At 37.9% G+C, this 26905-nt stretch overlaps 1 protein-coding gene across 3 annotated transcripts; it reads right to left on the minus strand.

The window, feature by feature from the left end:
- Positions 1 to 26905, minus strand: LOC137944706 (probable methionine--tRNA ligase). 3 transcript variants are annotated; one of them, XM_068790426.1, is made up of 18 exons: positions 26802 to 26905; positions 26534 to 26707; positions 25806 to 25950; positions 24152 to 24305; positions 23862 to 24017; positions 23487 to 23717; positions 23142 to 23285; positions 15816 to 15906; positions 15568 to 15674; positions 15306 to 15420; positions 15102 to 15220; positions 14953 to 15018; positions 14726 to 14854; positions 14276 to 14416; positions 14082 to 14196; positions 12338 to 12573; positions 12131 to 12229; positions 1 to 526 (listed from the first exon to the last, which is right to left on the minus strand). In XM_068790426.1, exons 2-18 carry the CDS (start codon positions 26643 to 26645, stop codon positions 296 to 298), a joined length of 2391 nt encoding a protein of 796 aa, XP_068646527.1. In that variant the 5' UTR covers positions 26646 to 26707; positions 26802 to 26905; the 3' UTR covers positions 1 to 295. The 3 variants fall into 3 exon arrangements, with proteins under 3 accessions (XP_068646527.1, XP_068646529.1, XP_068646528.1); XM_068790428.1 differs by having other exon boundaries at positions 26534 to 26726; positions 26802 to 26899; XM_068790427.1 differs by lacking the exon at positions 26802 to 26905 and having other exon boundaries at positions 26534 to 26772.

The following is a 26905-nucleotide window of genomic DNA, read 5'->3' on the forward strand; positions in this document are numbered from 1 at the left end:
TTTTGCGTTCTCAGATGATCATTACTTCATTAACTGTGGCCCAGTAGACATGTCAATAAATACTTTTACCCAATTTTTAAAAAACAGTAAACACTATTGGCCATTTTCTTCCAGCAACTTTTCACTTCACAACGAATTATTCTCATGACTTTTCGAGTCCTGATATGAGAATGAGCTTTCACCAACAATGCCTGTGGGCCGACATGGGAAAAAGAGGAGTTCAATATTGGTAACGCCCCAAATTCCCCACGTGCGTACAATAGGTTATGAATCCTACGTTTTCTTTCGTTCAATTCTACCTAATCACTCCCTTAGATATGGATAAAACCTTGCAAACTCCAGCTGATGTAGTGAGTGGCACATCTTTGTAGCAGGCAACCAGTTCTTCATTAGTATGTAGATCAGGTTGCAGAGTCTCCCAAACTTTCTTCTTTGGATTGAGTACTTCATCGGGCTCCCCAGAGTATCCAAGAAATGACACTCTCTCACCCACTACTGCAGCCTCGGGTGGGTCCACCAATTCAACCTGAAATCCAATTTTTCAAGAATTAACATTCGATTTAAGAAAATTGTATATATTTGTTTAATGATTTGGAACCAAAAAAAAAGTTTTTTATGTCTTTTAGCCATACAAAAAATGCACTAAAAATGGAAAGAAAACTGCCACTCATAAACTCACTCCCACTGACAAATCCTCAAAAGATTTTCATCTCTTCTCAACCAACTCAATTTAAAATTTAAAGATATCTAGAGTTGGGATTTAGTTGACATTTTAATCTAGATGCAGATTCAAACAAAAAACAAAAAAAAAAAAAAAAAAAAAAAAAACAAGACGAACAAACAAACAAAAAGGTAGAAAGGTTTAGAATAGGGCTCCATAGTGACAAAGTCGTTTTGGGACTACTTTAGTTGCAACTTGGTACCAGAGTAGCTCAATGAGCTTCCACCCAAATAATTTAGAACTACAAAGAAACCCCACACTTGAGTGTTAAGAATAGGCCTGCATCTATAATAGTATAAAAAAATTTTAAATGTCATGTAGGTGCATTTTAGTCATTTAACCTTATCTGTGTAAGTCCGTAAAGTAATGACAACTTGGTACTAGAGTAGGCTCAATGAGCTTCCACCCAAATCATTTAGAACTACAAAGAAACCCCACACTTGAGTGTTAAGAATAGGCATGCATCTATAATAGTATAAAATTTTATTAAATGTCATGTAGATGCATTTTAGTCATTTCACCTTATCTGTGTAAGTCTGTAACAGTACGGTCTTAGATTAGATAGTTGAGAGAAGTCTGTGGTTCAAGTTACACATTATTTGGATGTATGGTTAGGGAGTTCAAGAGATGTTTGTCAAAAGGGGTAATTATATGATAGACCCCAAATTAGTGTTACCTACTCTACAAGGAGTAAACAGCACTTGAGAGGATAATTAGAGAGTGATTAATGTGGACAGGGGCATTTTGGGAATTTTATAATTTTAAGTGGTTCGGGAGGGAATTTAGAGGCAGAACAGAGGGAGAGGAAGGGGCGCGTTGTTTTGTCTTCAGAGCGTGCTCAGGGAGAGTACTGGTCTCTCGAATACCAGTGGTTATCGGCGACTATTTCCAGTGAGTTCTACATTGATTTCGACACAAGAGTTTCCGTTTTTATCTCTATTATAAGTGTGCTCAGTGATTACGGCTATCGGGGGTTTATTAGTGCTGTCGAGAATTCATCATCAACTCGAGGAGAGTTTATTTCTTTCGATTTCGGCAGTGAAGGTTCGTCGATCACTTCTCTTTAACTTGAAAATCATTATTAGTGTTATCGGGGTGTATGATCTAGTATCAGAGCGAGGTTGGGTTCGCCTCTGGATATCGGCAGTGAAGTGGAGTTTCCGTTTCTTTCTGTTGATTGGATTCGCACAAGATTTCGTTATTTCTATCGGAGGACAGCGGCGCTATCAGGAGCACAAAACGATCCTCATGGCGACTACCAGAATGGAGTCGAGAGTGGAATCGATGGAAGGAATCGTGAGCTCAGTAAGGGAGGAGGTGAGCTCAATGAAGGAAGAAGTTCGGAAGATTCCGGCCATGGAACAGGGGTTGACGGCGATGATTGGGCGTGTTGAACAACAGCGTACCCAAGAGGAGCTCAACCGAAATCTGAATGTGCAGAGTAGGTCCGCGACTGCAAGACAGGGGCTGGACTCGGCAGTGGGCGATAACTCGATCCAGAGAGGTATCGAACACAGAAGAGACGGTGGCGGGGTTGACCGGAATCAGCAAAGCCGATATGAAGTGCGACCCAGGAAGTTAGAGTTGCCAATTTTTTAGGGAGAAGACCCCGATGACTGGATTTACAGAGTTGAATGCTATTTCTCGCTTAACAGGGTATCTCACGGTGAAAAACTGGAAGTTGTCGTAGTATGTCTAGAAGGGGAGGCATTAAAATGGTTCAAGTATAAAAATAACAAGAGGAAGATCATGAACTAGGAAGAAATTCAGTCCTTATTGCTAAAACAATTCAAAAGTTTAGAAGACGGCTCTCCTTATGAGAAATTTTTGGCGTTGAAGCAAGAGACCACCGTGAGAGATTATGGAAGGCGATTTGAGGATTTGGCTTCCACGTTGGAAGATATTCTAGAAAAGGTGTTGGAGTCCAACTTTGTTAATGGGCTTAAGCCCGAAATTCGGGCCTAGGTGAGGGTGCTGGAGCCCAATGGGTTCGGAAGGACCATGGAGTTGGCCCAAAAGTTGGAAGAAAAAAATAAAGTTATTAAGCAGACTCGGTTTGGGCTGGGTACTCCAAAACCAGTGGGGACCATAGTTGGGGGTAATGGGAGGACCATGTCCATGGCAGACACGACAAAACATGGGATGGAGAAGAGGACGCCATTCAAGAAACTCATGGAAGCCGAAATCCAATACAGGAGAGAGCGGGGTTTGTTCTACCGTTGTGATGAAAAATTCTCAATTGGGCATAGATGTAAAAACAAGGATCTACAAGTGCTGATTTTACAAAAGCTGGAAGACGAAGTTATGGATGATGGCGACGACGGCAAGTGTGAACAGCAGGAGGAAGAGGTTAAGAGCGGCTGCTCAAATAGTGGAGGTGTCGTTGAATTCGGTAGTTGGATTAATACTTTCGAAGACTATCAAGATTGCGGGAAGCATTGGAGAACAACCAGTCGTCGTACTTATTGATGGAGGAGCAACCCATGATTTTATTTCCACTACAGTGGTCAAAAAATTGCGCCTGCCTTTATCTCCAATAGCAAAGTATGGCATTCAATTGGGTACAAGTGCGGCACTTCCCAGGGAAGGAATTTGTAAGGGGGTTCAATTAACTCTTCAAGAAATAGAGGTCATGGAGGATTTTCTGCCGTTGGAATTGGGAAGCACCGATGTGATTTTAGGTGTACAATGGTTGGAAACCTGAGGAATATATACAAATTGGAAAACACATGTTATGAAGTTTAGATTGGGTAATGAGACGGTGGTGTTACAGGGAGATCCCTCCTTGCACAAAACTTTGGTTTCACTCAAGGCGATGATGCGAACTATCAAGCATGAGGGACATGGGGTTCTTGTGAAGTTGGGCAGTACCACAGTGGCAACGTGACAACCGAAGGAGGACACGACAACGATGGTGCAGAAAGTTTTGATGGAGTTTGGGGATGTTTTTGCCATGTCCCAAGAGTTACCACCAAAACGGGAAAAGGAGCATGCCATAACTTTGTAGGAGGGAGCGTCACCGGTGAGTGTTCGTCCATATCGGTACCCCCAAATACAAAAAGATGAAATAGAGGTTGGTGGGAGAAATGTTGGCTGCTGGAATCATACAGCCTAACACTAGCACTTTTTCAAGCACCTTGCTATTAGTCAAGAAGAAAGACGAAAGCTGGAGATTTTGTGTGGATTATAGAGCCCTTAACAAGGAGACTATTCCGGATAAGTTTCCCATCCCAGTGATCGATGAGTTGTTAGATGAGTTTCATGGAGCACAGGTCTTTTCAAAGCTGAACTTGAAGTCGGGATACCACCCAAGCAGAATGAAAGCAGCTGATGTGCACAAGACAGCTTTCCGAACACATGAAGGACACTACAAATAATTGGTCGTGCCTTTTAGGCTTACCAATGCACCGGCTACATTTCAATCCTTTATGAATGAGGTATTCAAACCCTTTCTCCGGTGATTTGTATTGGTATTCTTCAATGATATTTTGATATATAGTCCAAGTTGGAGTGCTCACTGTGATCATTTAGTGGCCATTTTGGAGAAATTAAGAGCACACAGGTTGTATGCTAATTCTACGAAAAGTTCTTTTGGGAGAGAACAGATAGAATACTTGGGACATATCATTTCTAGAGAGGAGGTGTCAGTTGATCCGAGTAAGATACAGGCTATGGTTGATTGGCCCGCACCAACCACACTTAAAGAACTAAGGGGTTTCCTTGGTCTTACAGGATACTATCAGAAATTTGTTTCGGGTTATGGAGATATTGCGAGACGCTTGACCAATCAGTTAAAGAAAGATAGGTTTGGGTGGTCGGATGAAGCCACCGGGGCGTTTGAGCGTTTGAAGGAAGCCATGACTACGGTACCAGTTTTGGCTCTACCTGATTTTTAGAAGTTGTTTATTGTGGAGACCAACACTTCTGGATATGGGCTAGGGGTTGTTCTACTGCAAGATCAACGGCCGATTGCATTTTTTAGTCAAGTACCGAGTGAACGAGCCCATATCCAGTCTATTTATGAAAAAGAACTCATGGCCATTGTGTTGGCTATTCAGAAATGGTGTCCTTACCTGCTAGGAAGGAAGTTTTTGGTGCGAACTGACCAGCAAAGTTTAAAATTCTTGCTCGAATAGCGTCTCGTAAGTGAGGAATATCAACGCTGGTTGGTGAAATTGATGGGCTATGACTTTGACATTCAATATCGACCGGGGGCAAGTAATAGAGTGGCGGATGACCCCTCTTGCAAACCGGACATGATGAATATAGCTGCAGTTTCTGGGGTGCAATGGCTGGATATGGATGTTTTACATCAAGAAGTGGCAGCGGACTCATTCTTACAACAAATTATCACACGATTGGCAGCTGGTGACAAGGTAGTAGGGTTTCAAGTTGACCATGGGCAGCTCTTTTACAATGGTAGGTTGGTTTTATCTACGACTTCCTTAATTCCAACCTTATTGCGTGAATACCACTGTACACCTATTGGGGGCCATTCGGGAGAGGTTAAAAGATATAGAAGAATGGTTGCGGACTTATATTGGCCGGGTATGAAGAAACAAGTGACTGAATTCGTTCAAAATTGTGAGGTATGCCAAAAGAACAAACACTTGGCAAGGTCCCCAGCTGGTCTTCTACAGCCTATTGACTTACCAGAGATGGTTTGGGAGGATTTGACCATGGATTTTATTGAAGGGTTGCCAAAGTCAGAGGGCGTTGATACTATTATGGTGGTAGTGGATAGGTTGAGCAAGTATGCTCACTTTTTGGTGTTGTGGCACCCATTTACAGCCAAAACCGTGGCGGATTTATTTGTGAGACAGGTGATTAGATTGCATGGGGTGCCCAAGTCTATTATTTCGGATCGGGACAAGGTTTAGGGTTTAGGGTTTCTAGCAGGAACTCTTTCACCTCCAAGGGACTGATTTGCGGCACAGCACCGCCTACCACCCTCAAACAGATGGTCAATCTGAAGTGGTTAATAGGTGTTTGGAGACCTATCTTCGATGTTTCGCTTCTGATAGACCAAAAACTTGGGCAAAATGGTTGTCATGGGCGGAATATTGGTATAACACCAGCTTCCATTCTTCTACGGGTACCACTTCATTCCGAGTCTTATACGGACGTGACCCTCCGTCTTTATTGCACTATTAAGTCCGGGACAGCTACAGTTTATGAAGTCGAACAGATTTTAGAGGAACGGGATGCGTATCTTGACGATTTGAAGATGCAATTACTACAAGCTCAGTAGAGAATGAAGGCCACGGCTGATCTTAAAAAGAGGGATGAAGAGTTTTAGGTAGGGGATCGTGTGTCTGTAAAACTCAGGCCCTATCGGCAACGCTCCTTGGCCACTTGGCGCAATCAAAAGTTGGCAGCACGTTTCTATGGACCTTTTGAGGTGGTGTCACGAGTTGGAAGAGTTGCTTACAAACTCATCCGGTGTTTCATGTCTCCCAACTTCGTCGAGCAAAAGGAATATCACATTCATCTTCAATTCTTCCTCCACAATTGACTGCTGAATTAGAAATGTTGGTTGAACTTGCTGCCATTTTGAATATAAGAAGAGTAGACAAAAATGGGCAGCAACAATTAGAGGTTTTGGTGCAATGGAAGGACCTACCCGAGTTTGAAGCCACTTGGGAAGATTTTGAGGCAATGAGGCTTCAGTTTCCTACTTTTCACCTTGAGGACAAGGTGAAAGTTTGGGCAGGGGGTAATGATAGACCCCAAATAAGTGTTACCAACTCTAGAAGGAGTAAACAGAACTTGGGAGGATAATTAGAGAGTGATTAATGTGGACAGGGGCATTTTGGGAATTTTATAGTTTTAATTGGTTCAGGAGGGAATTTAGAGGCAGAACAGAGGGAGAGGATGGGGTGCGTCGTTTTGTCTTCAAAGCATGGCTCAGGGAGAAAACTGGTCTCTCGAATACCAGTGGTTATCAGCGACTATTTCCGGTGAGTTCTACATCAATTTCGACAGAGTTTCCATTTTTATCTCTATTATAAGTGTGCCTAGTGATTACGGCTATCGGGGGTTTATTAGCGCTGTCAAGGATTCATCGTCGACTCGAGGAGAGTTAATTTCTTTCGATTTCGACAGTGAAGGTTTGTCGATCACTTTTCTTTAACTTGAAAATCATTATTATTACTTAAAAGAATACAAAGAAAGAGGGGTCATGGACTACCCGATCAAGTACATTCATCGCACACTTCCTTCTCTTCTTCCCTCCTCCTTCCTTCCTTCTCTCTTCTTTATTCTCCAATTTTCTTCTTTTTACATGGTATCAAAGCAATAGGATACACAAATTTGAGAAGTCAAAATCATGATCTGTGAAATAGCTCACGAAATATGGATGTCTGTGAAAGTAATTTATCTAGACGTTATAAGCTATATGTGAAGTTGTTTAGTACTAAGAGAGTCGACAGAATAGTGACTGAATAATAAAACAAGTTGCAAAGCATTTTGCAGAAGATGAGTATTTTCATCCATTTACCACAGATGGAAAGGAGCTTCGGAAGGAATAGGGGCAGATAAATGTAGATAACTTTTTGCATGGGTTGGGACCAGAATTTGAAGCTGTTCAAGCTCAATTACTTGCCTCCAATAACATTCCATCACTTTTCAAAGCCTTTAACAGAGTTATGCGTGCAGAAACAGTAATCACATCCAAGGATAACAAAGAAGTTAAAGGTGTTGATGCAACTGCGCCTAACAGTCAAGGACATTCAGAATCTGTATGAGGCCGTAGTGGAAGTGGAAGAGGCAAAGGTCGTGATAGTTCTGGTAGAGGTAGAGGCCAAAGTGATGGGGAAAAGTGATAGAAAGTGTGTTCACTATGAACACATAAATCATTTTTCAGAGACTACTTCCACTCAAGCAATTGGTATAGTCCTTGATGCCCTCGATGAGCTTCAACAAATTGCCCAACACCTTGAACATCCTCCTCTTCTACATCTATAGCTCAACCAACACTCCTACAGCTACTCTTGCTAGTTCAGGTATGTCAGCTTTACATGTGAGCCCTGCGTCTTCCTAGGTTATTGACTCAGGTGTTTCGTCACATGTCAGATACATCATCCTTGTTCTCGAATTTCAATCAATCCTCTTTTAAACATGTTATCCTTGTTGATGGATATATCTCTTTAGTTCATGGAGTCGGAGACATTCAGTCTACACAATCCTTATAACTTAAATTTGTATTATTTGCTCCCTAAGTTTCCTCTTAATTTGTTGTCAATTAGTCAACTTCCATATCCATGAATTGCTCTATGACGTCCTATCATATTTATTGTGTATTTTCAAAATCTCAAGATGAGGATAATTGGCTCCGCACGCAAGAGGGGAGGACTATATCACTTGAAAGGATCACCACAGCAAACTCCATCCATTCTCCATATTGCAGTTTCACCCTTCCAGTGGCTCTGATACCAAACATTAACTCTAGCGACACCGCTAGGTCGCCCCCTCTGGGATTCGAACTCGCGACGTGGGTGCCTGCTCCGATACCAAATGTTAAGCACCTAACCAATACTACCCAAAAGATTGGCCTAGTAGGTACCGGAAAGTCAAGTACATAACCCAGGACCATAACACATATATGGTTATAACATCTTTCTTCAGCAAAACTGGTTCAAATATTTCATGAATTGTTGTCCAATTTATTATTTCAATGTGAGTCATGTCAACCTGGAAAACATCATCAGACTTCATAATCAAACAAGTAGTAGTCTGTTTGAGATAGCTCATTCCAATGTTCAGGGACCATGTCTAGTTCCTCATGTTTTAGGTTATAGGTACATTGTTTTGTTTATTGATGATTCTAGTCATTCTACTTAGGTGTACCTCCTACGAAAGAAATCAAAAGTATTCCATGTATTTCAGAATTTTTATAATGAAAAAAAAACGATTTTAATGCATCTCTTCATTTTTATTTTTATTTTTATTTTTATTTTTATTTTTATTTTTATTTTTATTCTTGCATTGATAATGGATTACAATTTATGAATAAAAATTTGATGTCTTTTATCAAAATCATGGGATGATTCATCAATCTTCATGTGTGTTTATTCCACAAAAAAATGGAGTAACAGAGGAAAATTTGTCACCTTCCTAAGGTTGCAATACAATGTTGATTATGCATCGTCCCAACTCAAATTGGGGTAATGTTGCACTTACTACATGCTTTCTTATAAACAAGATGTCGTTTTCAATACTTATTGGGGCAATTCCCCTCCAAATACTAAATCCATAGGCTAAGCTATTTCCCCTTTTGTCCTCATACCTTTGGTTGTGTGTGCTTCATTTATTTGTTTGGTTCCTTTGTTAATAAACTGGCTCCTTGCACAGTCAAATGTGTGCTTCTCAATTATTCACGTACACAAAAGGGCTATAAATATTATTGTCCATCCATCAAAAAACATTTATATTTGCAAATGTGACATTCTTTGAGGACGTTCCATTTTTCTCCACCTCTGACATGCAGTCCGATCCATCTCATGGTGATACTAATGTAGTTGCTACTACTACTATGGAATATGTTCCTAACCAGCCATCTCATATTCGAGCACCGAAGCCATTATAGGTGTATCAAAGATGGACTCTTAAAACACCTACAAAAGTTCCCTCTCTTGCCTATATTGAAATGTTCTTCGCTTGTTGCTCTTGAGGTAAATGATTTAGATCTTCCTATTACACTTCGTAAAGTTGTGTATATGTCCACTAGACATCCTTTGTCTCATTTTGTGTCGTTTGATTCTCTGTCAAGTCAATACAAGAAATTTGCTATTTCTTTGTTTTTTTGTATCATTCCTTCTTCAATGCAAGATACTCTGGTATCTCCTGCGGAAGCAAGCTATGGATGTTGAGATGCAAGCTTTACATGACAGAAGCACATGGATATTGTATAATCCACCTCCTGGGGCTACAATTGTCGAATGTCGCTTGGTGTTCACCGTGAAATATAAAACTGATGGGTTTGTTGATCACTATAAAGCTAGATTGGTGGCTAAGGATATACTTAAACCTATGGTGTGGATGTGTTTGAGACCTTCTCACATGTTGCTAGATTGACCTTTGTCAAAATTCTCATGTCTGTAGCAGGCAATTAGGGAGCCCTTGTTATAGCTTGAATTAAAAACGCCTTCTTCTATATTGATTTGGAAGAAAAAGGGCAACCTCCTACATATGCTGCTTAGGGGGAGATTGGAAAATGTGTAGGTTAAAGAAGGCTATATATGGACTGAAGTAGTCCTAGGGTGTGGCTTAAAAAGTTCAGCCCAAAGTATTGCCATAGTGATCAGTCTCTCTTTATTATGAAAAGAGCATCTAGAATTGTAGTGCTACTTGTGTATGTTGTTGATATCATTTTGTCAAGAAGTGACAAAAAGGGAATTGAAGTGCAGGAGCACTTGGCTAAACATTTTCAAGCCAAATATCTGGGTTCATTGAAATACTTTCTTTGGATAAAAGTTGCTAAAAATAAGGTAGAAATTGTCTCAACACAGAGGAAGTATATAACAGATATGCTACAAGAATATGGATTATTAGGTGTTAAACCTAAAGAGACACCAACGGAAGTTGGCAATAATCTTTACAATTAGAGAACTAATGAACTTAAAAGACAAAACAATGTATCAAAGGTTAGTTGGAAGGTTGATTTATGCAATAGTTACTTATCCCTATATATCCTTTGTTGTAAATTTGGTAAGTCGATTCATAGAATGTCCATGCAAAATTCATCTTGAAGTTGCTCAAAGGATATTGAGATACCTAAAAGGATCACCTGGAAAAGAGTTACTTTTTGAATCTCACAAGGATAGAGGCGTTCTCATATGCAAATTATGCAAGATCTAAGCTTGAAAAGAAGTATACTACCAGATATTGTGTGTTCATAGGAGGTAATTTGATCAGTTGGAAGAGCAAAAAGAAAAATATGGCGACTCGTTCAAGTGCAAAAGCTGAGTACAAAGCTATAGTACATTTTGTAAGTGAGCTGATGTGGGTCAAGTCAATTCTCCAAGAGTCGAATCTCTATAGAACCCATGACCATGTATTGTGATAACCAAACAACTATTTTCTTTGCAAGCAATCCGGTGTTTCATGAGTGAATGAATCATATAGAGGTAAACAATCATTTCATCCGAGATGCAGAAATGAGCAAGGAAGTTGTTACCCCTTGAGTTCGGTCCAGTGACAAAATTGGCGATATCTTTACTAAAGCTTTGGGTAAATATGAGTTTAGGATATTTTGTAACAAATTAGGTCTTATAAACATATATGCTCCAACTTGAGTGTTAAATGTCAAGTAGGGGCATTTTAGTCATTGTACCTTATTTGAGTAAGACTGTAAGAGTGTTTTCATTGAGAGAAGTTTGTAGTTAAAGTTACATGTTATTTGAAGGGTTAGGGAGTTATAGAGATGTGTCTAGAGGAGTAATTATGTAATTAGACTATAAGTTACTTGGAAGGAATAAAAAAAAGAGGTTGTGGACTGTCCCCCATCGAGTGCCTTCAACGAAGTCCTCCTCTTCTTCTCTCCTTCTTTCTTCCTTCTTTCTTCTTTTCCCCAATTTTCAATTTTTTTACAGATTTTATTGAATTCATAAGTTTGTTCAACAAACATTTCAGAAAAAGAAAACAATTTTGTTTAATAGGTCTCCAAAGTAACCAGTCAATCACGATGGATTGTAGCCCATTTAACAGATATTTAAGAAGGCATGGTGACACTTGTTAAAGTTTCTCTTTTGAATGTCCTAAGAGATGATACCAATATGGACAAAAAATACTGGTATGTTTCTCTTGCCCCTTCAAGTAGTTACTGTCTTCTTTACTTTTAGTCAATGTCCACACATGCAGATTATGACAAGGCTTGATCAACCAATGAGATGTGAAAAGACTGCTTTAAATAAGGCAACATGAGACTGGTATTAGTCAAGAAACATAAACCAAAAGCACGTCCCAATCTGAGTTTCAGTTTTGTAATGTTAAATATTTATTATTTCATTTTCGCTTTTTACAGCCAAAATAGAATGGAATTGGCCCAACCAACTAGTACAGAATACTAGGCACTACTATAGTGGAGCAAGTTCCATGATAACTGGGAAGCATGAGTCGGGAGGTTTCTTAATAATTAAGGTCCACTGCATAAGAATGTTTATAGAGACCACGAGAAAAAACATTGTGATGTATTTGTAGAAGTGTTATCCTCCAAACACGGTAACTAAATCACTATTAAAGTCATTCCAACAAAAGGCTTGGTTGCTTCTAAAATTTACAACAGAAAATTCATCAGGTAAAGAGTATACAAACCCTAATAACACTACTGAAGCGAGAAATGATGGTTTATTCATATGCATCAAGTATAACAAAGATTATGATAATGATAAGGTCACCACGTTTACTTACTTTATGGTCATCACTTGAAGCAGCCAAAACCATTGCATGTGATTTGATGCCCCGCATAGTTGCTGGTTTAAGATTGCAAAGGACACAAACTTTCCGGTTCTGCCAATTATGTCAATCACCAGAAATATGTCTGTTATGTAAATCCACTAAAAAATTTGAAATTCTTTTACTTAAAGAATCTATGCCTCTGAAAGAAAATATCTAAACCTGCATCTGTTCAAGAGGAATGTAGTTGACAAGGCCACTGACAACAGTGCGGGGGGATGCCTCCCCCACATCTATCTCTTCAACATAAAGTGAATCAGCATCAGGGTGCTTCTGAACTTTGGTGATGAGGCCCACACGAATGTCCAACCTTGAAACTGATATTTCTGACTCATCCTTCTTTGGTTTCACTTCACCCGCTTGCTTAGTTTGCTTAGGTTTCTTCCCTTGATTTGTATCTGTTCCTCAAAATGATACCAATAATTTGGAATAAGACTTGCACAGCAAACTCAAAATCTAGGGAACCACTACCTATGCTAATTATTAAAGCTTTGAAAATGTTGGTTCAAATTAGAAACATGAGGAACCCAATTCATAAGGGGAAAAGGGAATATGGACTGAATTCCATCTCTAGGTAGACCCAATTTTTAATTTAAGGATCAAATGTAAATCAAATGAATTTTTTTTGAAAAATCAAATGATTTAAAACCTGATTTCTTCTTATTCTAATTTTTTTTCTTATGCCTTGCCTTCATGATGTTGTTGATTTGATTTTTTTCTTATTTTGATCAATTTTGAAGAAAAATTGAGATAATAGCATTATTTTAAATGTAATGAAGTAAAGAGCATTCTTATGTTTTTACATCCTTCATAAAAAAAAAAAAGGCATTCTTATAAATGATATGGCTTTACTAAGGAAGAAACAGTGAGACACAGCCAAGATTTGTTGGCCTTCAATCCAGCCTCCTTTCCATCATTCATAAAACATCAGATAGCTAAATTCAACTTTGACATTTTTTGTCAAATATTAAACATTCTAGTTTGTATCAAATCACGAGCCTGCTATCTCGATTAGTACAGGTCTCAAATGAATTATATAAGGTAAGAATCCACACTTTGGATATTCTATTTGATGATCTAAGCTTAAAGAATCCCTAACCACATTAGAAAAAATAACAATGACATTGTCTCACAAGATAAATGTTTGGTAAAGTAACATAAAAAAATGAGAAATTTTAAAAAAAAATTAAAGAATTTGATCAAATATACCGAGTGGAAGAAAATTAAAGATAAGAATTACTGTTGTAACTGGTATGAAAAAAATAGAAGGAACTGAAATGCATTTCTTATAATAGTGATCAACCAAGTTCAGGTCTAAGGCCACAACATTCAACCTTAATCATGGACAAGCTTCTGACTTGTATTCAAGAAATAACCTTGGTTTAGCTTCTTCATCGATAATATAGAGTTAACTGTCACAATCTAGAATGTAAAATAAAAAATTAAAGCCATGGAGGCAAGCCCTAGAACCCAAAGGTTTCAAAACTAATGTAAGACAATGCAGTGGGCAAATTTAAAAAAAAAAACAAATCATTACCAGAGGATTGTGGGCCAAGTTATATGCCAAAGCCACTCATTTCATTACCTAGGCTCAATTGTCCAGTAAGAAGGATGGCTTGTGGCATTAGCACAAAAAAATATGTGGAGAAACTAAAACGGAAACTAGCATTCAGGTTGCCATGCCTATGCATTTGCAAAAATGGTCAAGACAAGACAGCTGCCACATCTATTGTGCTTTTATGGAATAGACTGTTAACTCAACCTCCATGTTGATACACAAGTACCTACTAAACAAGATGTGGAACAGTTGAAAAAAGGATCTCCACAGTGAGATGACAGTGAGTAGAAGAAATCATTCAGATACAGGACACAGACTGAAAGCAAGATGAGAACAGAAATCGTTTACCAAGAACTTTAGTTTTCTTAAGTTGCTCAGCAATCTTATCTGCTTCGGCTCTCACAATCCTCTCAGACTGACTTCCAGCAAATTTTTCACGGAAGTACTTCACCGCATCATCTTTCTGCAGAAAATGATCTTAATATGAATAATAAGTATTCATTTTCCTGAGTTCAATTAATAAAGGCAAAGAATTTGCATACCATTTCCTTGAATAATGGTTCTGGTGTCCCAATTTTGTGCCCACTAGGTAGGATTTTCCAAGGTGCTTTTACCCTATCGATATCCCCTTTCTCATCAGAAATTGAAATTTGTGTTGGAGGCACATTAAGTTGCTTCAGCACCTTATAAGTCACAGAAACAAGACCAGTCAACTCCTAGTAATTAAACTGATAAGGAAAACAGTTGGCTAAGCCAACTAAAACAGAAGGCGAGACAAGCGAACATAAGCTCCATGGATTTCACTAAGAGATTTTTTTTTTTTTATATCAATGAACCATCACTCAAAATTTAGCCCACTTGAGCTCTCCATAGAGATAAGGATAAAGAGAGAAGAAAATTGATCAAACCAATAGCATGAGTTCAATTTTTCAACATGGGCTTAAAGGACATAAGTGGGTGAATCACCTGACTACTGGATGTCGATAAATTACCTCTATTGAGAAAGATGGCATGAAGGGCTCTAAGAGAGACGCAAGAAGCCATACAAGCCCAGCAGAAGTCCTCATGACAACAGAGCAAGAATCCTTATCTTCTTTATAAAGCTTCCAGAATTGGCTTTCCTGTAGTATTAATTGGCAGAAAGCAGTTAAAGAGTTCAGTATCAAGCCAAGAAGCATCCGATACAGCAAGAGGATTATATACAAGACTAGAGGCTTACTTGTAAATAGGCATTTCCTTCACTTGAAATGCTCATTGCAATCTTGAGACCTTGTTTCAATTTAACCTAAGTCCCATGGAGAAAACAAACTATTATCACTCCAAACAAGTGCACTGGGAGACGACAACCCAGTCATGCAATGTAATCACCTTTTCCATAGCTTCAAGATATTGATCGACATATTTGCAAACTTTGTCAGCTAATTTCATAGTTAACGGATGTGATTCTGCATTTGGAGCATCAGGGATGATTGACCCATATCCAGATCCTGGCGACAGTGCAACTATCCGATAAGGGAGAACCCAATAGTAACCAGTCACTGTTGTCCAACAAATAGTAGATTTCATACCAACCTGGACTTTTTACAATGAAACTCAAAACTCTATTGATGAAATTGCCTAGGTTATTGAGCAGCTCGCTATTAAGTTTGGCTTGCAGGTCTGCCCAAGTGAATAATGTGTCTGAAACCTGCATAACAGAAAAGCCATGTGAACAAACATATAAGAGCAGATTAATTGGCTGAAAATAAGAATAATTTTAATGATACCACCTCACGTATCAAGAAGTATATCAACTGGAAAAACAAGTAACAAGCAACAAGCAAACATAGTTTACCTCTGGTCTATTAGTAAGCAAGTAGTATCGCCAAACTTCAGGAGGAATATTTGTATCTTTCACATCATTTCCAAAGACCCCCACACCTTTACTTTTGGAGAATTTCCCTGCAATAATAGTTTACAACACAGCCCAACAACTAAGAAACAACTTTAACTTTTTTGATGAAGTGAAATAACTTTAATTGAAAACCATATAATCAACAATCACACATCTTGAGCATATAACTAATTAGACAGCAAACAAACCTGCTTCATAATTTAAATATTCTGTAACACTAATGGTCTTCATCAATGTCCAGTTTTCACCAGTTCCAAGAAGTGTTGAAGGAAACATCACCTAGAAAAATGGAAATAATTGACCCTCGTGATGAAGTCGAGGAAACTGAAACTCAACTGTTCTGATAAATCAACAAAAATCACCAAAAAATAATGAATTTATAAATAAACATGCACTGCTTTGAGAATTTGAACTAAGTTAACCACTAAACTTACTCTGAGCAATTTGAGCAAAGTGGAATACTAAATATCCTGTCTAATACATAAGCAATAACATAAACACACACCTCTACAAGATTACTGAACCATCAGCTGCAGAAGATTTTGAGAGGGGAAAAAATAGAAGGGATCTTAGTTTTTCTTAACAGAAAAATGACGATCTTCAACAAAGAAGTAATACAGGTCAGCAAGTAACATCTTAACCATATTAGTCCTCATCACTTTGACAGCCAAGACTGAAACAAGGAATAGTTAGATTTACGTTTGTATTTGATTTGCTTATATTAACAGAGAGTATGAAGGTGCTCTTTTGAAGTTTCTGCCACAGCCTATATACCCAACCCTCGGGAATCCTCACACCACAATCGTTTGACCGGATATCTTTCCAACATGAATTGGCTCTTCCCATCCAAAACTTTTAACTGCAATTACTTCTTATCACTTTCCTCCAATAGGTAGATCTTTAATCTTATTTTTCATCATACAATGTGCACATGACTACAGCAGATCACAGGGAATCCCAGTTACCATTGCACCCAGAGTCAATGAAAGCATTTCTTATAAAAAAATATCAATGTTGACCTGCAGTTTATAGATGCACAAGGATTTCAAAAGAATTCCTCATTGCAATGTTTCTAGTTTATCCAAAAAAATGCACATTTCGCCAATAAGTAGAAATTTGAGAGCAGAAGGCCCCATCCCCCTTCAAAGAAGGGTGCTGCTCACCACTTTCATAAAACATTTTTTCCAATATGGTAAACAAAGTCTTGATAAAGTAATAATTTTTTTTCCTGATAACAGGTCTACTTGATAAAATAATAATAACTATAATGAAACTTTGTATATGAAGAAATAGCAGAGATAACAAACTACAGCTATTTTGGAAACTAGAAATAAGGTACTATGTTAATCGTTTTGGTAAGAAACATACTATGGTAACTTAATTATATAGCAATTTAAAATTATAAGAGTACATTTCCATATTTTAATAGAAAATAAAATATTTTTTAGCTAAATTAACATAATCCTCTTTTTCTTGTCACTCCAAATATATATTTTAGATAGATTGTTCATTATTATATATAATTTATATTATTGTTCATGAGATTTACTTATATGACATGTTCTAATAATAAATATATATTATTGTGAAATAGGAAGATAGAAGAAAAATTAGAGAAAAAGCAATGGAAGAAGAGAAATATGGTTGTTGTACAGCCTGCAGGATGGGGGAAAGTCGACCCCCATCATGTTTTATTACTACACAAAGTGTTTTACAAAAAGCTCACAAGTCCCTAACATAAGGACTTAAACATAAGAATGTAAAACACCCTTGGTACCCACAGAATTTACATAATAGCCACACCACTTTAGAAACTTTAATCTGGACCATTTTTTTCTAACAAATTACAAACCTATCCAAATGAAAATTTACTTAAATACCCCAGACTTCTAATACTCCTCTTTAAGCTGGAGCATATATGTCAACTAATCCCAGCTTGGTACAAAACTTATTGAAGTCTCGCTTTCCAAGGGATTTTGTGAATACATCAACAATTTGCTCAGTGATCCTGACATATGGGTAACTACGTTACTACTTATCACTGCATCCCTTACAAAGTGTTGATCAACCTCTATATGTTTTGGTCTCTCATGGAAAACCGGATTGCTTATGATAAAGATGACAATTTGATTGTCACAATTAAGTACCATAAGGCCCTCTTACGCAAGTTTTTACTCTTTTAACATTAACTGTATCCACATGAGCTCCCTAACAGTATGTCATTAACCAGATTTGCTTTTTACTCTTTCAACTAACAAGTTAAGGGCTGCCGCATTTGAGGTTTTATTATCCCTACTAGTTTCAGACACATTTCAGCTCTAATCACTATGTGTAAGCTTTTTCCAAAGTAGGAACATCATCATCCACTAACATCTGTGATATTAAGGCCTCATATTCAATTCATAATCCATAAAAAAACCTGGCAACTTGTATTTGGCCATCCTACTCTCGTAGTTTCACAGGATCTATAGTAAAAGGATGAAGTACCACAATCTTCTACAGCACCCCACACATTTTAATAAAATATTCTGTAAGAGTCTTGTCACCCCTATTCCTATTGAAAAACTTCACATACAGTTCATAAACAAAAGACAAGTTGCTTTCTTGATAAAAGATAGACATAAGTGTCTTCCAGATATCCTTTGTTGTGTCACAACTAATAACTTGATTATTAACATGAGGCTGCATATAATTTAACATCCATTTTTGAACTTAGTGATCCTCCACTTCCCAATCTTTGATTTTGTGATCAGGAGGATTCTCCTTTATTTACTTAGCTTTCCTTTTTGCATTCAAAAACTTCTTGACTATTCGAGACCAATTCGGGTAATTTGCCCCCATTAATCTTAACAACAGTAATCTGAATATAATTCTTGGTTTTGGTAAACTCAGTGGTTCTAGGAGTAATAACCTCTCCAAAATCAGCCATAATAATTCTTTCTTACAGCCACAACAACACTAATCAAACTAAACAAGAAACACCTGATAAACACCTCATGATAAACACCTTTGAACTTCAAATATAGGTATGTGCAGATACCCATGGGCCCCACACTTCTTAAAATTGAATTAGGGTTCACAAAAAATCCTTTTTGATACTCTACAACTCTCTTGTAATAAGGCTTACAGAGATTGAGGATGAAATAACATCACTAAGGAGCCCAGTGAAGTCTGTGCAGGCCAACCTGTGTCTTACATTAGGTGATGCAAGTAGCAAGTCTCCAGATTACACTTCGGAATTTCATACAATCCTTATAGGATCACAACAACAAACTATAACTGCTTTAGATAGCAGCACAAGCCATTAACCCTTAGGTCAAGGCACGAAGAAGAATAAACAAATTGACCTTTGAGTTCAATAAGCAAAAGGCAATTGAAAAATCATGTCCTGGATGAACTTGCAGACTTTAAAAGGATTGAGAGTCGATTTTTTTTTTTTAAAAGTGATGTGCTAAGGAATCCTTAAAAGAACAAACAAAAATTAAAGGAGCAATCTGGTTACAATAAGAGATTGCAAAGAAGCTCCATTTTTTTACAAGACTATCAGCCGCAGAATTGACTGACCTAGGAACATGGGACCAAAAGCAAGAAAACATGGATGTAATATCTCTGATATCACGAAATGTAGCCCAATGACGCCAAGGAGGCTCGAGGAAAGGAGAAGAGCACCAGGGAACAACTACGCTAGAGTCGCCTTCAATGACAAGGGGGGCAGCAAGATGATACGGAAGATAACCAGGCCCTGGAGGAGAGCCATAAAATCAACAGAAGTAGAGTCCGAAATGCCCCTGGGCTCGGAGTAGGATATGAGGGTGTCACCATCAAAATTTCTAAAAAGGTCATCGAAGCCCGTAGGACCCGGGTTGCCCAAAGCACTTCCATCGAAATTGAGCTTCAATAAACTAGAGGGAGGGGGCACCCACTCTTGCATGGAAGGGCTACAGTAGGGGCCAGACATCTAGACAATGACCCGCTAGTTGAAGCTAAGAGCAGGGGGACTCAGGCTTGTGAACTCCTTGCGAGAGTGAAGCCAAGTAGAGATCTAGTTAGTTATGTCGCTAAAACGGCATCCACATCAGAAAATTTGTAGTTAAAATGCCTGTTATTCCTCTCAATCCAAATGCCCCAACAAATAAATGCAATGCAGACAGATAAGATGATCTTCCCCATTTTGGGAAGCGAAGACCCCATCATAAGGCATTAAGTAGTGTAGATCATGAGAGAGGCACGGCTGCAGGCCAATCATGTAGAGGTGGCAAGTCCAGATTTCCCAGGCAAAGGGCCAATGGATGAGGATGTGGGACACACTTTCGTTTTCAGCACTGCAAAGGGGGAAAGAAGAGGGGGGCCCAAGTTGCCCCGCCGATGGAGATTATCAATGGTCAGAATGTTGTTGCTAAGCGAACTCCAAATGAAGAATTGAGCAAAGATGGAAGTGTTCAGGGCCTTGGACCAGGATTTAAGTTTATCTTTCAACACCTTCAGCTTCATAGCAATTAAAACATTCTACACAACAGCTTCCTTCCACCATGATTCCATAAGACGACAGCAATCCTTGTCCTCTAGCCATAAGTTCAAATTGAAATGGCTTCCTCCGCCAAGTACTCGATTTAGTGCCAAGGAGGATTGACAAGTGATTAAGAACAATCCTTCTCAAAACAAGCCCCGAGGCTTCCGAATAGATGTGAAGCCAGCCATCGGTGATGAGGAAAAGGTCCAATTGTGACAGAACTAGGTTAAGCTGTTTGTTACTCCAAGTGAATGATTTTTTTCAGATGTGGCTATCTGTTCCAACTTGAAGCCATCAGTAATGTTGTGGCCTATCATGGAGGTGACATTAACCAAAGGGGAAGGATTTTTCATTACAAAATCAAATTGTATAAAAGTCACTCTCAAGAAGCCAACAGTAGAGCTAGTCACTAATAGCTAGAGTCATTTCATTCCAAAATTCTGCCCTTCGCCCATATCCAGAAGGTCCATATAGACCACCATGTCACCAGATAGAGATTTACACAAAAAGAAAGCTTGAAAACTTAAAGTCCTAGTATCAAAATCAAAGAGAAAATCTTAAGAACTCTAGCTATGTAAATAGATAACCAACCAAACTCAGATTCTTAACCACAATTATGTTATGGAACTTTAGGGCAAGAAACATTTCAAAACGATATTTTAACCGATGCATACAATTTTTTTATAATCAGTAAATCCCTTAGAGTAGCTTATATCATGCTTAAATGTCAAAATGGTATAGTATCATATGGCACTATCAATCAATCTACATGAGTTCGATTGATCATCCAAAATGCAGTTTGGCATATCTTATAAAGCGTAATACATGGTTGATCATACTTTTTTTGTAATTTTTATTGTAGTTTTTGTAAACGAGCAAAAAACAGTTAATTTGGCTGGAAAACTTATAATTAGGCCCCCAAGCTCATAAAAGACTTATAGTTGAGCTAACATTGGCATACCTAACCTCTGGAAGAATTTTTTTAGGTCTAATATTCCAATTTTACGCTTTTGAAAAGAAAAACTTCAAATTTGCCTAAACTCTCCTTTTTTTCTCTTCATATTTTTTACATTCAAAGTTTCATCAAACTCCTATACATTTTTGTTCACGTGCTTAAATATTTGGAGGTTTAGATCTTACTAGGATAAGGGCTCACTCTCCGAAAGAAAGTTGCGAATTTAATTTTACTCTTTTGTATTTAAAGCTTTAATTCGTAGAGATTCTAGTGCCTTAAAGCTAGAAGAATTGGCATTCTAGAGCCTGGAATCTAGAAAAGGAATGCCAACTAGGGTCAAAATCTAGTTTGTATTGAATCTCTTGGGGAGGGATCAAATTTTGTAATTGAGGATTACACTTGGCTTAAAAATAGCCTGAAACCTCTTTGTAAATTTCAACTAATAGAACATATTAGTAGAAAATTTTCGAGCAAATGTTCTTAGACATTGACTACCATTAGGGAAACATCGAGAACAAAAATCCATTGCGTCCTTGTGGTGTGTACTTTCTATTACTTGTCTCGTATTTTATTTTGGCACTTCATGCACTTAATTTTTAATTTAAAAACTCAATTCACCCCTCTCCCCTTTTGAGATGCCACCTTGGCATAATAGGAGTGAGCTGACTTACACTCCATTTGCCAATAATTAAATACCAACATGACAAATTGTGACATGCTTGCACATAACACCTAAGTGTTCGTCCTTCCAAGCATTGACATACTGCTTGCAGTTGCTTCAAGAATGCACCACCAATATAGTATGAAATTGGAACGAAGGATCATTTATTGCCATTGATGATAGAAATGTGAAGCTAACGATCCTTCTTTTGCTTGAGCATCAATCCGCAAAATAGTCCCATCATACCAAGAGATCCTTGACAACGTCGCCTCTTGAGATGTCTCTTTCCTACTCCTTTTCATCGCAATCTTCCAACCTTTGCTTCCTCCTTGCCCTACAACCAAATAGAATCCATCTCTACTCTAAGAATAAATCTTTAAAGCTTCCTTGTTGTTGTCACCTCTCTCATTCACTCCTATTCACTCTCTCCCCCTCTCCCTATCCCTCATCTTTCATTTACAGTTCTTTCTATACTTTAAGTTATCTTTCTTTCTCAATATCTGCAACTTTTATTTTGAATTTCAGATTTTTGGATTGTAAAATGGTATCAAAGCCACAATCCAAAATGGAGAAGGAAAAGAAGGGGAACAAGAGGAATTGAAAATGTAATTTGTTGAAATCATGTTTTAACATAGCTAATTGTTTAGTTGATGTCTTGCTCAATAGGGGGTTTCCCACCAATGTCTCATTGTAAGGGACTCCCTCTCCTTGGCATAGTTGTTGCTTTCGGGCTTGTTGAATGAATGCGCCCATTTTCAAAACAAAATAAATAAATAAATGAAAAATATTGATAGTGTGAAAACCCTCTTAAAAGAGTAACCATAGATTACATGATGAAAACCAAACAGCCCCAAAAGAGTTTGCCTGTCAAAATTAGCTCCAACGGGATGTAACCCTCTACTTTGAAAAGTAATATGTTGTTAATTGCAACCCGAACAAAGTAAATAGTTTATTAAGATAAATAAGAACATTATTCAAGAGGTTTGTTAGAGGTCAGGGATAATTCAGTAATTTCACGTGTTGGTAGTTCAGTAAAACTGCAGTCAAGGTTGTCCAGATTATTAGTTTATGCTTCGCGTGATTGAACTTGTAAATTCTGGTTGCTTAGATTCTTTTTATCTATTGATGTATAAGTCCTCTTATGAGGAGCATTTCTGTCCAGTTGTAAAAGATTACTTAAGTGAGATTAATTAAAAATGATGGGGGTTGACTTTTCTCCCCATCGAGTAGGCTGCTCATCGCAGTCCTCCCTTCTTCAATCCTTTTCTTGTTTCTTCTTGTTTCTTCTTGTTTCTTCTTAATTCTTCTTCAATCTATCTATTTTACAAGGTTATTAAAAACATAATAAAGGCCATACAAACAAATGAGAGTCACTGCAGCATGCCTACCGTGTGGAATGGTACATTATCCTTGCCCATAAACTGATACAACTCAACATTTTCGGGATCCTTCCACCACTTCTCCCAGTCAGAGGTGTAACATGAAGTTATTGACACATATCCAATTGGGGCATCAAACCACACATAAAAGACCTGCAGAAGACAAATTGCTCCCTCATGTAAGTTTCCAATAAAATCTATGTAAATTGCATTCTCTGCATGTTAAGCAATATGGCGGGCTGTTTTTTGGAAGTGTGAAGGTCCCATCAGTGAGCAGGTAAAAGATAAGTTATAATTTGAAAACTGGATGAAAAAAAAAACAATAATAACAATAAATCAAAATTCTAACAAAACCTTGTCCTTAAACTTCTCAAGAGGGACAGGAACCCCCCACTTAAGATCCCTGGTGATACAACGAGGTTTTAACCCTTCCTTTAGCCACGCATGCGTTGCTTGAATGGCATTCTGGCTCCACAATCCGACCACGGACATATTGTTGATGTACTCTTCTAATTTATCCTTCAACAGTGGGAGCTCAAGAAACAGATGGATTGTATCACGAATCTGTGGAGTTGCTTGACATACCTATGAAACAAAAGAACTGACAATGACATACTCCAAAAAGCAGTGACTTTTTTTTTCCTGTTTTGTTCTTTCCATTTACGTTCGGATTGATAATAATCAAGACTTCGGGAGCTTAGACCCAGTGGTTCAGGAGGAAGTATGTACCTTGCATCTAGGGTCCTTCAGTTCAGTTGGATTCAACAATTTACTGCATTTTTCACATTGGTCCCCTCGTGCAGACTCATAATTACAATTTTCAGTTGGACATGTACCCTCAACCAGCCGATCTGCCAAGAAGCGCTTGCATGTTTCACAATATAGCTGCAGAACAGACAAATCAAAAGAAAAATAAAAGCCCCATTTTTGTTAGAAGTACAGCAATCTCAACAATATGTAAAAGGTTCAACTCTTAAAGGAAATGAAAACACATTAAGTACAAATTATATAATGCATACTTGTTGCATGATGTTTTCAGATAACCAATTGTTCTCTATCAATTTCTGAAAAATTGTTTGGCAAATTACAGTCTGCTGGGGACTTGACGTACGCCCAAACTCATCAAAACTTATACCAAACCATTCATAGACCTCCTTGTGGATTGCATGATATCTGAGTAATAGAAAGAAAGCAACATGAGAAAGTTGTGAAGATAAGGATCCACTAAAAATATAGGACAGCTTCACAAAGCAAATATAGGACTTTTCATCACATAGGTTAGCTAAAGAGGACAAATTGCCTTTGGGAGCTGCCTCCAATTGCAATCTAGAGGACTTCCTTGTACTATATACTCTTTATTTATTTTATTTCAATAAAAGCTTTCACCATTTTCAAAACAGTAAATACACACTGGACACAATGCAGAAAAAAAAATGTGAGGAAGCATATCCAATTGATTGAGAGGGTATTATAAGAACTAAAAGGTACCAAGATTTTTATAGGGGAGACCAAAACCCAAGAGCATTTATAAGGAAAACCAAAAAAAAAATCCATTAAGGCATTCTTTCAGGGTGGCAGTTTTAGCATAAAAATTTCTTAACTGATATTCTGACATTCAATTTTAAAAAATAAATAATAAATATATATTCTATAGATATTCTGATATTCGTTTTGGAAAAAGATAAGTAAAAGAAGTAAAGAACAAGAAGTAGGTAAGAGATAATGCAGAAGTAACACAAGACATTCCATGTCATAACTATTCCCAAGATGAAAACACACTGGCAAAGTAATTCATCCACAGAGGATGAAGATGAGATGGTACATAGTTTTAATGTTAAAAAAATTGTGGGAAAACACTGAGGGTAGACTAGGCCATCCCAAACCATTGAAGGTTTATAAAACAAGGAAGCAGAAAAGGAGAGGAAGACCGTAAGACCGCATCTTACTTTTTTTGGAAAGTTATTGGTTTGAGAAAGAACTCTGTTAGTACTTTCTATCCAGAAAAAAACCAGCTTTTTCCACTTTTAGTAGTTTCCTACTTTGTCATCGGTCCCAATTAAGAGGGTTGTCTTTAGGAAAACCTTTGGCCGGTAAGTCTCCTTTATTAGTAGTCAATTTATGAAAGTGTTAAAGAAAGTAAGTCTATTCTTAGGTGTTTAGATTCTTAAGTAAATTATTGGGAATCCTTTCTCAACGAGGCATTTTCAGTTCAGCAAGTCCCGATTTAATTGTAATTAGAAAGTTTTTTTTTATAAGTATTGTACTTAGAAAGTTTAGTCCTGGGAAAGTGCTAGTATTGTAATGAATCTATTCTAGTAAATCCATGGGTATTTTAGAGTCAGCAAAGAATTTCTACCACTGAGACAGTAGTCTGGGTTCTCATATTCCAGCCAAGTCTATCAACTATATTTCAGAGACCACCAAGAATTCCCTACCACTAATACAGGAGTGGCTGGGTTTTTCATATTCCAACCAAGTTTATTAACTATATTTCAACAGTTCAGCTAACATAAGCAAACACGACAACTTTCAAAGAAAAAGATAGCCCAAAAATGAATCCAGATAGTGCAACAACTGGATATTGTATAATGCACATTTCTGACTATTCATGTAATAAAGAGGCTAGTAAAGATTTTGTGCAAAGTTCTTTTAGCAAGGGAGTTGATAACTCACTTATCACAAATCTGCTTAGGCGTACAGTTCTCTTCCATGGCTTTGGTCTCTGTGGCTGTCCCATACTCGTCAGTTCCACATATGTAGATGGCATTGTAGCCACGATTTCGGCAGTAACGAGCAAATACATCAGCACTCAAAACGCCTGAAACAGTAAAGCAAATGGGATCACTCATAACGGGGAAAAGAAAAATTAAAAGAGAGAGATAGAGAGTGGTTGAGAAATAAAACTATTAGGTTTGAATATGCAAGAGATGCAACACAGATACAGTAGTCATTTGCTATTAAAGAGATGATTCGAATGACAGTTCATGTGTTGAACGAAGATGACGAAGCATGCATTCAGATACAATTCTCTCAGCGCTGCAGTTTATGTTTGATAGCTCTTTTAAAGTAAAGCAGATCCTTAAATCTGGTTATCTTGCATGTGATTGACAGAAATGACTGCTGATAGGAGTTCATGTGTTGAACGAAGATGATTAAGCATGCATCCATATACAATTCTCTCGACGCTGCAGTTTTTGTTTGATAGCTCTTTAAAGCAGATCCTTAATCTGATTATCTTGCATGCATATGGAAAGAGTTGCAACAAGAGAATCAATATACAGAAACATTTCACTCGCTCGTCATATAAATGGTGGAAGTACTTGCAAGAGGAAAAAAACAAACCAAACCCTAAATCATTAAAAAAAAAGAGCCAAACAATTATCTGTAAGATCGAGCATTACAGCCGATGATGTTTCCGAGATGCGGAACATTATTAACATAAGGTAGGGCGCTTGTAATCAGGATATTTCTGCGTCCCGGTATAGGGACTCTCGGAACTTCAGCGTCGCCCATGACTTCCTCTGTTACTGCTTCTTATCCCGACTAATACGGCGCACAACAAGAAGCTGCGGAACCTAGATAAGAAGAAAAGGCCTCTGGGATTCACTTCAGCGAAAAAAACACCAACAAACAAAATAAAGTCTACAGAAAGGCCTTGCGTGTAAATACTTCGCCTTCGAAACCGATAGGATGGACAGCAGGTTAGACGGCCAGTCGCCAGAAGCACAGAGACCGAATATCGGTTACAAAGCAGAGCGTAAAGACAGGAAGCA

This window comes from Aristolochia californica, unplaced genomic scaffold (assembly GCF_029961685.1).
Source record: "Aristolochia californica isolate CCGP_79_NKW_82.1479 unplaced genomic scaffold, dmAriCali1.0.hap1 SCAF_11, whole genome shotgun sequence".
NCBI classification, from domain to species: Eukaryota; Viridiplantae; Streptophyta; class Magnoliopsida; order Piperales; family Aristolochiaceae; genus Aristolochia; species Aristolochia californica.

What these genes read in the sequence shown, in the direction of transcription:
- LOC137944706 (XM_068790426.1), bottom strand. Translation starts at nt 26,645, where the DNA reads ATGGGCGACGCTGAAGTTCCGAGAGTCCCTATACCGGGACGCAGAAAT. An exon ending in TTTCATTGTAAAAAGTCCAG is followed by an intron (nt 15,221 to 15,305) that starts GTTGGTATGAAA and finishes CACTGTCGCCAG; the next exon opens with GATCTGGATATGGGTCAATC. An exon ending in AACCATTATTCAAGGAAATG is followed by an intron (nt 14,197 to 14,275) that starts GTATGCAAATTC and finishes CATTTTCTGCAG; the next exon opens with AAAGATGATGCGGTGAAGTA.